The 11,205-nt window shown below is 39.3% G+C and overlaps 1 protein-coding gene across 1 annotated transcript in view; it reads right to left on the reverse strand.

The window, feature by feature from the left end:
• Positions 1-2,165: 2,165 nt before the first annotated feature.
• The window catches only part of SLC25A32 (solute carrier family 25 member 32), an 11,397-nt gene continuing 2,357 nt past the window's right edge, over positions 2,166-11,205 (reverse strand). Inside the window, exons 4-7 of the mRNA XM_063450285.1 lie at positions 6,951-7,111; positions 6,749-6,862; positions 3,747-3,892; positions 2,166-2,736 (exon numbers count right to left, since the gene is read on the reverse strand). Of these exons, the coding sequence (XP_063306355.1) occupies positions 2,601-2,736; positions 3,747-3,892; positions 6,749-6,862; positions 6,951-7,111 (557 nt within the window). The 3' untranslated portion in view covers positions 2,166-2,600. The remainder of the gene's footprint in view (positions 2,737-3,746; positions 3,893-6,748; positions 6,863-6,950; positions 7,112-11,205) is intronic.

Genomic DNA, 11,205 nt, shown 5'->3' on the forward strand with positions numbered 1-11,205 from the left:
GCTATGAAGCAGGAAGTGCCCTCTAGTGGCTGTTTAGTAGCCACTAGAGGTGGAGTTAACCCTGCAAGGTAATAATTGCAGTTTATAAAAAACTGCAATAATTACAGTTGCAGGGTTAAGGGTAGTGGGAGTTGGCACCCAGACCACTCCAATGGGCAGAAGTGGTCTGGGTGCCTGATGTGTCCCTTTAAAGTCTTACCTGCGGTCCGCAAGGAGCAGCTCTTGCCTCTTCTTTTTCGCATTGAAGACCTTGAAGCTCCTGCGGTGTGCTTCCATTATCCCCTCTGAGCAAAACCCTAAAGGGCAAGGCCAGCTTTTTTTTACTGCTTTGCGAAACCACAATATTTACATTGCAGTGCTAACAACTCCTCTAGTGGCTGTTACAGTGTGAATGTGCGTGAGGCACTCACTGCGCATGCACATTAGGTACTCAATGCACCTTTATGAGGAGCATTGGATTAGACCCTCACAATTTTGTGAATAGATTGCTTGTCAAACTTAAAATGATGTACATGTTGTTCAATGTTGATTTTTCACTTATTTGTTCAGCCTTCATAAAAACATTTTGGGAAACAAAAAGACTTAGTATATAGTGTCCTTGATCGGGTCATATTTCACTAAAATGTCTGAAATGTTAGCATAAAAGCTAAAATGCAAGGTTTCTCACATACAGTAGGTGTGACGGAAATTGATAACAAATGGTCAAATATCTTGCTTACAGGTATTCATAAATACTCCGCATTTATAACAGTACAGATTGCAAAAATAGCAACAGAATGTTAAAAAAATGTCTCGGAGTAGAATGCCCACGTACAATAAATACAATTAAATCATATATTTTGACAATAAAGGTAATTTAATTTAAACTGTTATAGCAATGTATCAATCTCTGGAATGCTAATGTAATAAAATATAGTGAAATGAGAGAGCTCATTCACTCCTCCCTGGCTGTAGGAAAGATAGGTGCCATTAAAACTTCCTTTACTCTTTAAAAAGGCAGGGCAGCAGACAGGTAATCATTCCTAGTGTATAAATAAGGGTGAGTGAGGCTTTATGGACTGAATTTCATTCTTCAAAACACATGATAGTAAAACCTTTATACCAGATTGTGGAGGTGAATTAGTTAAGCACTAAGGCTAATTATAAATTCTATATTGCATTGTTTAATTGAATACTTGCCTCCTCTCCAGCATAGTCATGGACACCATCATCCAACCTCATGGGTGCACAAGTCCTCTCTGAGGGCAAGTATATCAGTGGTTCCTAAAGTAGGGTTCTCCTCTCCTGTGAAACTACCACAACAGTTCCATAGTTTCATTGCCAGCACATCGCCATATGAACACGTGTCACTGGTTTTATAATCTCTGGACTGGTATAACTGTATACTAGGGGTAGGCAATCTCTAATAGTGCGCTCTCTGGCTATCCGATACTTAAAGGGATACTATAGTGCCAGTAAAGATGTATTCCTAGCACTATCACCCCCCTCTCTGGTAAATAAAGGGTTAAAAACCCTTTATTTACTTACCTGAGCCCAGCGCCAATGTCCCTGGGTCAAAGCTCCTCCTCTGTCCCGTAAAGAGCGGGGTCTAATGTGCATGCACAGCAAATACTGCACGCACATTAGACCTCACCATAGGAAAGCATTCAATCAAAGCTTTACTATGGGAAAAATCTGACGCTGGAGATTCTTATGCAGAGCGGGAGGACATTCAGCGTCAGATACCAGACCAAAGGTTCGTTTCAAACCAGGAAGCCCTCTAGTGGCTGTCTGTTAGACAGCCACTAGAGGCTGACAGTGCTGCAATGTAAACACAGAATTATACACAGGAAACAGAGGGCCCAGATCATTATGTTACAGTTGCCATTCAACAGAATAAAAAGGTTTTTGGACCTGCTTTCGTTTTACGGAGTATTCTAAATGAGCAAAGTGTAGGAGGAGTCTGAAAATTCTATTATGTACAATTTACAAAATGCATATCAAGAGGATGAGAATCATTCATAGATTGTAAGCAGAGTCTGAGCAGGAACTCTTGTCTTTGTTATATCCTGCATGTAAATTACTTGTTGTCAAATATCCCCACTTTATAGTTGTAAAGCGCTGCAGAATATGTTGGTACTAATTAAATGATGCCGATAATAACAACAACAGGAATTAGATTGCAATGCAGTACTAAATAAACAATGCATAGGTTTATTGGCAATGGGCTGAACACAAAACGGCCAGCATATCCATTGCCTTGAAATTTACATTCAAAGCTACTTGTAAACTTCAAGGTATGCAAAGTAGTTAAAAGAACTGAAATGTATAAAAATATCCTCAATAATTAATTGAAAATAAAATTATTATTTAACTTACAAATTCAAATTTAAAGCATTACACCAAACAGAAAAGAAAAAAATAAATAAAACAGAACTATTGTTTTAGTCTAGAGGTTCCCTTTAAATTGTGAGTTAAATTTAAAACAGAAGAACCATTCAAGTCTTTTTTCAGTCTGGGACATCCTCAAAATATGTTCTTTCTGGCTCAACTTCCACAAGTGACGCTTTACAGCAGGTCAGGTGATATCAGTTTAAAGTGCGTTGAAAGAAGCTTTTGTTTCACTCTTTAGGTTTTCTCAAGTCAAAGAGGAAATGCGACACTTTCTCAAACACCACGAATGTTATGCAGCAAGCCGGCGTGACTTTAAGTATGTTGGGAACGAGTCCTTTGTAAAATCCATGAACTCCTTCTTTCCTTTAAAGACAGCGGGAAAAGAGAAATAATCTTTAACTATGTGGTCAGGACAGAGGTTCCCAAACCAATGCAAACTAGTAGCAGACGCAGTCCACAGCATTTACAAACCATGTTCCTCAGATTGATAGAAATTTAAAAAGACACCAACAACACTTATGTCTTTTATAGCTTTTAGTCCTACTTTTTTGTATAGGTTTAGGGGAAACTAAAATCTTCATCATTGCCCTGAACCCACCTCTCACATTCTAAAACACATCCTCTTTGCTGATTGCTAATGTGACCAGAAGCCAAAACTCACTGTACTTGCAGTGTTTTTACACAGTTGTTAATGTGACCAGCAACTATAGCGAGAATTTTAGGGAGTTGTGCTGTACTTATCTACAATTTCCATCATTTATGAAGCATCCTGACTGGCTGATCAGCAAAATAATGCTTGGAAATTTGTTGAAAAAAAAAAGGAGCATATTTATTTTTTCCACATTTAATTATTGGTGCTTCTTGCATATATTTTTTAATGTATTATCTATAATATATTCAATTTGTGCTCATTATAAAGAGAATACAAATCACATCAATACATTCTGCTTGTAAAATTGCTAAGAAACGTATAGAATGGGAGAAAATCAAAACCTTTTTAAAAATATGTCTTTCCCCCACCCGTCAATCAATTCTTTGGCACAAAACTAACTGACTAACTGGGAGAGGATGAGACAATTCCTCCAGGTGGTCCTCCTGCTCTATGACACAGCAACCACTGCGCTGCACTGGTGGTTGCTGTGGTTACTCTTGTAGCCAGTACTTCTTGCTTTAGAAGAGTATATGAACAGAGTTACTTATGTCCGTTCAGACACAGGCATGTCAGCAACATGGAAGACACTTCCACAAGAAAGGCAAACCATAGGCAGAGCGCAGTCTTTTCAAGGGGAAAAAAATAATTCATTAAAATGACATTTGCCTCTTTCATACATTTTAATTACATGCTTCACTCAAAAACAAAAGCAGGTTCCTACCTCCACGTCCTGCTTATTACATCCATGACTCCGTTGTACTTATTGTGCTGATCTTGTAGCCGGGTGCGAACCACTTGATAAGGGTATGTCATCGTGACAGCAAATATTTTAGACAGTGCAGCCATGGTTATATATTCCACTGTGTTCTGCAATGAGAAAGGAAAAAAAAAAATTTGTGTATTGATAAATTATTGGTTCACGGTGAAGGACAACAAACGTTTGCTCAAAAACCGGTAAGGAAAGATGTACATTTCACCTAAGATGAATAATACAACACTTTCATTGCTCATCTCACCATCTGACAATAAATAACTCATGTTGTACTTTGTCAAAGGCAGAAATGGAAATCTGCAGACATTACGTTTTTCACAATAATCTTTTCTAACAGCTAATAACGTGAAAATACTGTAATGAACCACAGATGGTTAAGCCTTTGACATGGGAGATGATGAAGACAATTCCCAAGATGCTAAAACAGAGGCATGATTAAAAATATTGCCCACAACTGCTTCAGGTCCAGTTATCACTGTCGTAACGTCATTGCTTTCCACAAGAAGTCTACATCAATTTTGGCCGTTTGACTCAACATCAAAGGAAACGCAGTGTTCACCATCTCAAATGCCAAAAGGTTAGCAGTCACAGTTCTAACATCGCTGTTTTCAAAGCCCACATCTAAGGATGGACATCCAACGAGAGCAAAAGCAAAGCTCTTCTTTACTATACTGAAAAAAAGAAAAGGAGGATCTGGCAAAAAGAATTTACTGCCACTACAGAAGATGCTACAATTTGTTACCATGTGAATCAGAGAATATATGTGATCAGACGGCAATAAATAAGAGTTCCAGAATTAGTAAAATGGCTTTAAAAACCCCTTTAAAGGACCACTCCACACCCCAAAGGCACTTCAGCTTGTTGAGCTGCTTTACGGGTGTGGATTTTCCTATTTAACCCCAGTTTATAAAGGTGCCAATTTCTATGAGAAATTAACTGTGAGACAGCCAGGGAGGTGAGCTAATGGAAGTGGCAGACTGACTATACTTACGTGTGCCAGCCTCCTCCCACACAGACCTCAGATCAGCTCACTCGGCTCCTCCAGACCTTAAGATGAGCAGGTACTCGCATGCACAAGGGCACCAATTCAGAGTCTTCTCAGTGAGAGGCCTCTGATTGGTTATTTCCCTGTGAAGGAGGGCTAGTTAAGGCTGCAGTTCATAATTGATTGGTAATGTATCTACAATTAAAAATTATTCTCTTTTTTTTGTCCATTTGAAGTGCTATATGGATGAACTCACTTGAGTGTTATCAATAAAGTAATCATAACACCAAACTATGCCTGCATTCAGGTAACATGATGACCCCTACCCTGGCTATTACAAAACAGCTCTCACCCTCCTACCTCTATCTCTTGTTTCGAGTAGAGGTTGCAGTTTTAATACACATGTTCAACACAAAAACTGCCCTAAAGGACACAGCCCAAAACACAGAGTGTATTTTTCCTGGCTTGAAAAGTATTTTTTTGTGGGGAAAAATAACAAAACGTCTACGTGTTCAGTCCATATTTCTCTGTATTGTACCCGCGAAGAAACCCGAATATACACGTTAAACAAAATCTGGTCAGCTACGTGGCGTGTCCCTTTAAATTAGAATTACACATGTAGCTCACGATTAAAAAAAACATATGCCTAGAAGCAGTGACATAGACCCATAACCAGTACTGTACTACTGTGATTTTATGGGCCATAATTCTTCATGTGCAATCTAAAACCAGATTAGGTAGCTTCATATAAATATGTGTTTTTGCTGCAGATTAAAGTTAAATAAAGTAATTGGGTCATCAGAGTCAGTGAGAGTAAAGGGGCAAGAAGTTAATGTGCTTTCATCAGTACTCAACACACAGAGCTTAAGAATAGTCCCTTGCTCACAAGTTAGTGATTACCAAATGAGGGAGAATGGGAGACAGAGAGAACGAAAGGAAAATCACAGGGTGACTTTACAGCTCTCTGTAGAATCAGTGCAATTATTATTTCACAGCCCACTGCCAAATTGCCTTACATTTGTAAGAGAAACGGTCTGTTCAACCAGAGAAAATATAAGGAAAGTACTATCCCAGGCAACAGGTAAAGCAGACAATCTATTACAGACCTGCCCAAAGGGACGGGTGGGAGACATTATGCCAGTGATGCAGTCAGCGTGAATGGCAAAGTAACCACCCATAAAGGAGGCGAGCACAGCAGGATGCCAGGCTGCAGGGTGGTACAGCCATTCAGGCTGCCCATAAACTCAACTGCCCTATTTTTCATTCTAAGTGCACCAAATATGCTTGTTTATCACACTTTGCAATAGAAGGATATATCGTGACAGAGTTATATAAAACTTTGCAATTTAGTACAAGAATGTTTATTTCCTAAGCTGAGAATTCGAGAGAACTGTTCATTTTTTTAATATTTCCAACTACCTTGAGGATTCCCCACAATACCCGGTTTAGTCTATAAACGTAAAGGACATGACAAAACCTAAGTTACTATTATCATCTACTTGTATGACCGTCAAGTCATTCTTCATAACAAATCCAAGACAGAATCCAGGTCTGTACATGTAGAGGCTGCTACCTCGTATGGTCACTGCAAGAACCCCCAGTCACTAAGGGGATCTTTGCATGGGGTCGCTTTGGAGAAACGCCCTATGTTGCAACTTGCAAGAGAGAAAGAACTCCCTGGAACAAGGGATTTGAAGACCCAGTAAAATGCCAAAATACATTTAGAAGTTCTGAAAGTCACAGTGCTGTCTTAGGAATTGGACAGCAAACTAATGAGGGGAGGGTTAGGATTTCTTTTTAGTTAACTTGAAGGTTTTTCTGTCCAATAGGAGTCGTGAGGAGGAGCTCCACCATACCAGATTTCGGAGAAATAAAGTTTTTAGCAGTGTGCTTATTATAACTCTTGCCTTTACATTTAGATCCAATTTGCAGTGATACAGTAATGATATCGAGTGAGTTACTATACCAGTTTAGTGTCGCATGGGCGATTCAGGTACTTGTTGTACTCAAGTTTTAGCTCTTCATATGCCATGAACTGAAGGGCACCATGAGAGGTTCCAAATAAGCCTGGTACGAAACCCTGTGAATACAATACAATTGGAGATCAGAGATGTGTGTACACTGTACAGCTACGCTACAGGAGACCATACAAAGTATATAGTCCATACCTTATATAGTCCAGGTATGCCCTCATGCCTGTAAATTTTACGAAGAGCATGAAACATTCCTCTGTACTCTCGCTTTGATGAATCGAGGCCAGCATCATACTGAAGTACAAGACGGGTCTTGGTAACCCATATTGGGTTTGTTAAACACAGAGTTAAGGCACCTGGGGAAAAATGTAATCAGTCCATCTCACACAACGCAGACATATAAATAATAATAATAATGAAAAATATGCTATGTAATAGTCGTTTCTACACATAGCATGCACATATTCCAAGCATAATAATTCAACGGTTGTAAATCAATGAGTACTGTATGCAGGGCTCGAGTCCTGCAGGAATGCACGGGAACAGCGTTCCTGCACTTTTTCCAAAGGAGGAACGCCGTTTCTGCTAGTGATCCTGCAGGACCTGCCCAGGGGGCGCAATGTCGCTGTGCTGCCTCATTTCTCCCAGTCCCCAGCATAGTGCCGCCCACAATACACTGTCTGCTGTTGGTGGTATGATGGCTGTCAAGATGCAGGAGATGTGCCTGCTCACACTACTCTCCCCCGCGGTAGTTTACTGAGGAGTGAAGCCTGCAGTGGGCGGGGCGTTTTACATCACTTCCTGTCAGGCCCCGCTAGAGGATTACCGAGCAGGGAGAGGTAAGTCCATCTCTTTACAGCTACTTACACCACCAGCGGTAAGCAGCAATGTTTTATTTATTTTTTGATGAAATAATAATGTATCTAGCACAGAGCTCCACAGAGCTAAATCTTATAGTTCATGTGGAGCTCTGTGTTTTATTGGTCCAACAGTGCCACCTCACTTCTATTCCTCTTATGCTTCCTCCCCCCTAATCACTAGCAGCCATCCCCTTCTCCCCCATCACTAGCAGCCATCCTCCACTACCCATTACTAGCATCCATCCCCTTTCCCCTATAATTAGCAGCCATCCTCCTCTCCCACATCACTAGCAGCCATCCCTCACTCACCCCTATCACTAGCAGCCATCCCTTTCTCCCCAAGACTCGTATATCAATCGGACAAGAGAGGATCTCCATCAGAATAAATCCCATTCCAAAATAATATTAATTACTGTGAGACTAGCCTTATAATGCTACTCCTAAACCTAACCACTACTTTAACCATTTAGGAAGTATATAAAACAATCAGCTCTATGATTAAAATTGCAAAAAGGACTTTAATCAACTAAGCCTATTTTTTTTTTTTTTTAGCAATATTGTCGACAAATCAATGCTGTTGATATACTCCCAAATATATTGCTGAAAAAGTCTAGTGTTACAGTGAGAGGGTTAAACAAATCTCAATAAATTAAGTGTTACAATGTTCCTATCCTTATTCCTGATTGAGATTATAAGTATCAGTTTGCCCTTTTGAGGGGGTTATGGAATCACATACATAGGTTATGCAGACAGTTCCATCATACTTAATGTGTTCCAAGATTCATTATAAAGTGATAGGAGGAATAGTATGGGTATATAGAGAAAAGGCCTCTCTCCTTGTTAATCTAGCGGGATCGGTTAAGGAGGTAAGAGAATGATTTAAATAATCACGTTTAAACTTGTGGAAAACAATCTGTGAACTAACGTACCAAAATATAAGTATGGGCACGTTAGTTCACAGTTTGGTTTTCACAAGTTTAAATGTGATTATTTAAACCAGTCTCTTATCTCTAGCGAGATGAATTTTCGCTGATGAAGGTGCACATGAAGCTGCACTAAAACGCGCGTCGGGTTTCTCTGCCTTTTGATTTATTTTGGTATGGGCATGTTAGCTCACAGTTTGTTTTCCACAAGTTTAAACGTGACTATTTAAATCATTCTCTTATGTCTTACCTCCTTAACCGATCCCGCTAGATTAACAAGGAGAGAGGCCTTTTCTCTATATACCCATACTATTCCTCCTATCACTTTATAATGAATCTTGGAACACATTAAGTTTGATGGAACTGTCTGCATAACCTATGTATGTGATTCCATAACCCCCCTCACAAGGGCAAACTGATTCTTATAATCTCAATCAGGAATAAGGATAGGAACATTGTAACACTTAATTTATCAAGATTTGTTTAACCCTCTCACTGTAACACTAGACTTTTTCAGCAATATATTTGGGAGTATATCAACAGCATTGATTTATAATGAATCTTGGAACACAAAGTATGATGGAACTGTCTGCATAACCTATGTATGTGATTCCATAACCCCCCTCACAGGGCCAAATTGATACTTATAATCTCAATCAGGAATAAGGATAGGAACATTGGAACACTTAATTTATCGAGATTTGTTTAGCCCTCTCACTGTTGAGCGAATACTAGACTTTTTCAGCAATATATCTGGGAGTATATCAACAGCATCGATTTGTCGAAAATATTGCTAAAAATAGGCTTAGTTGATTAAAGTACAAAAGTGAAAAGCAGTATAGACCGTGGCGCTATAAGAAGAGGCTAGGACACACTAAATGGGAATAATCACTAAATCCCACAATACAGCAGTGAAAAAAATAGAAAAAGTGTGCAGCGCTAATTATAAATACCACAAAATGAAATACAATACATGCACTGTGGTGGTGTATATACCCAATCAAACAACACACATATATATACCCCAAGTATATACAGGATCAGAGGGTAGCCAGAAGTCAAATATGGTAAAATTCTGTAGTATATCCCATCTCTGAAACTCTGTATTGGGTGATGGTGTTAATAGGTGGTAATCCCAGAGGTGTTCCTTTGTTTGAAGCTTGTTCCTCAAAATAAATGGTGTAGAACAGGCACGCCAATTAGGTATTCAATATACACATTTATTAGTAGAAAAATATAAAAATCTTACATTCAAGTAATATTGATGCCGTTCACAGGTAAATGCCCAAAGATGCTTTGGGCATTTACCTGTGAACGGCATCAATATCACTTGATTGGGTATATACACCACCACAGTGCATGTATTGTATTTCATTTTGTGGTATTTATAATTAGCGCTGCACACTTTTTCTATTTTTTTAGTTGATTAAAGTCCTTTTTGCAATTTTAAGCATAGAGCTGATGCTTTTATATACTTCCTAAATGGTTAAAGTAGTGGTTAGGTTTAGGAGTAGCCTTATAAGGCTAGTCTCACAGTAATTAATATTATTTTGGTATTTTATTTATTCTGATGGAGATCCTCTCCAGTCCAATTTATATACGAGTCTTTGCTACGTTCCTGTCATGGAGTAACGCTTCCAGGTTTGGCACTCAGCTGTGAGGAGCCGGACCCCGCCCCCCTCTGACTCAGCTCTGATGGTATTTAGGGAGACTGGGCCAGAGGGAGGGTGCTTGGTGATTGATTGTTTGAGCCAACGCGTGAGCTGCCTCTGTGAGCTCCACAGGCTCAGTTACTGGGAACTACTTCCACCAGACTTACCTCTCCACAAGCTCAGACAAGCCCTTCCAGCCTTTGAGCAAATGCAAGGATTGCTGCATGCCACAAAGGATTACTGGAGAACGGATACTTTGCTACTTTACAAGTGGACCATATGTCTGGACTATTGGAGGACTACCCGTATTAACCTTAAGTATATCTTTCAGCTATTTGTCTACAATATCATTTATTAATGAACTAATGCTTGCTTACTCAAATCTTCATTGCTTCAAGTTACTAATCTCATGAAGGACAACTCCCATCATGCGTATTCACTATGAACTGTTCTTGCTTTGCAAATATTCTCAGCTTATTGATTATTGTTCCTATTGAAGATTATTCTCATGAACTAATGTTACTTAATGCATCTCTGAAGAAATACTTAAGACTGAACTTTGTGTTGTTAATTACCTGCACTTCTTCTTATTGGATTATTGCCTAAATGCAATTCATTTAAGTTAACACTTATTAAAACTTTGGTTGAATCAAGTTACCAGTGATTCTCTTTTCTTAAAGCTACAGTATTGATACTTAAGGATTCTCCATTTCTTCACTATTGTAATTAGGGAGTTTACAAGCTGCAGTTGAGTTCCAACCCAAATCACCCCTAGTAGCGTAACAGTTCCACACAGCGTAGGATATTTTCAATAATTCCAGGTTGCAGCTAACCAAGAACCTCTAACTACTAGTAAGGAACTGCCATAAGCTTTCTCACTCCGAAATTAGGAATGGATGAGTATGGGCATCCCCCAAAGTGGCGTGCAAAAAGGACATCCCACTGCCTCTGTACTTGTGGCCGATTAACAGTAACTCTTCATCTCAGGAAACACAAGAAGAGACACAGGTTCTAG

This window comes from Pelobates fuscus, chromosome 4, assembly GCF_036172605.1.
Source record: "Pelobates fuscus isolate aPelFus1 chromosome 4, aPelFus1.pri, whole genome shotgun sequence".
Lineage (NCBI taxonomy): Eukaryota > Metazoa > Chordata > Amphibia > Anura > Pelobatidae > Pelobates > Pelobates fuscus.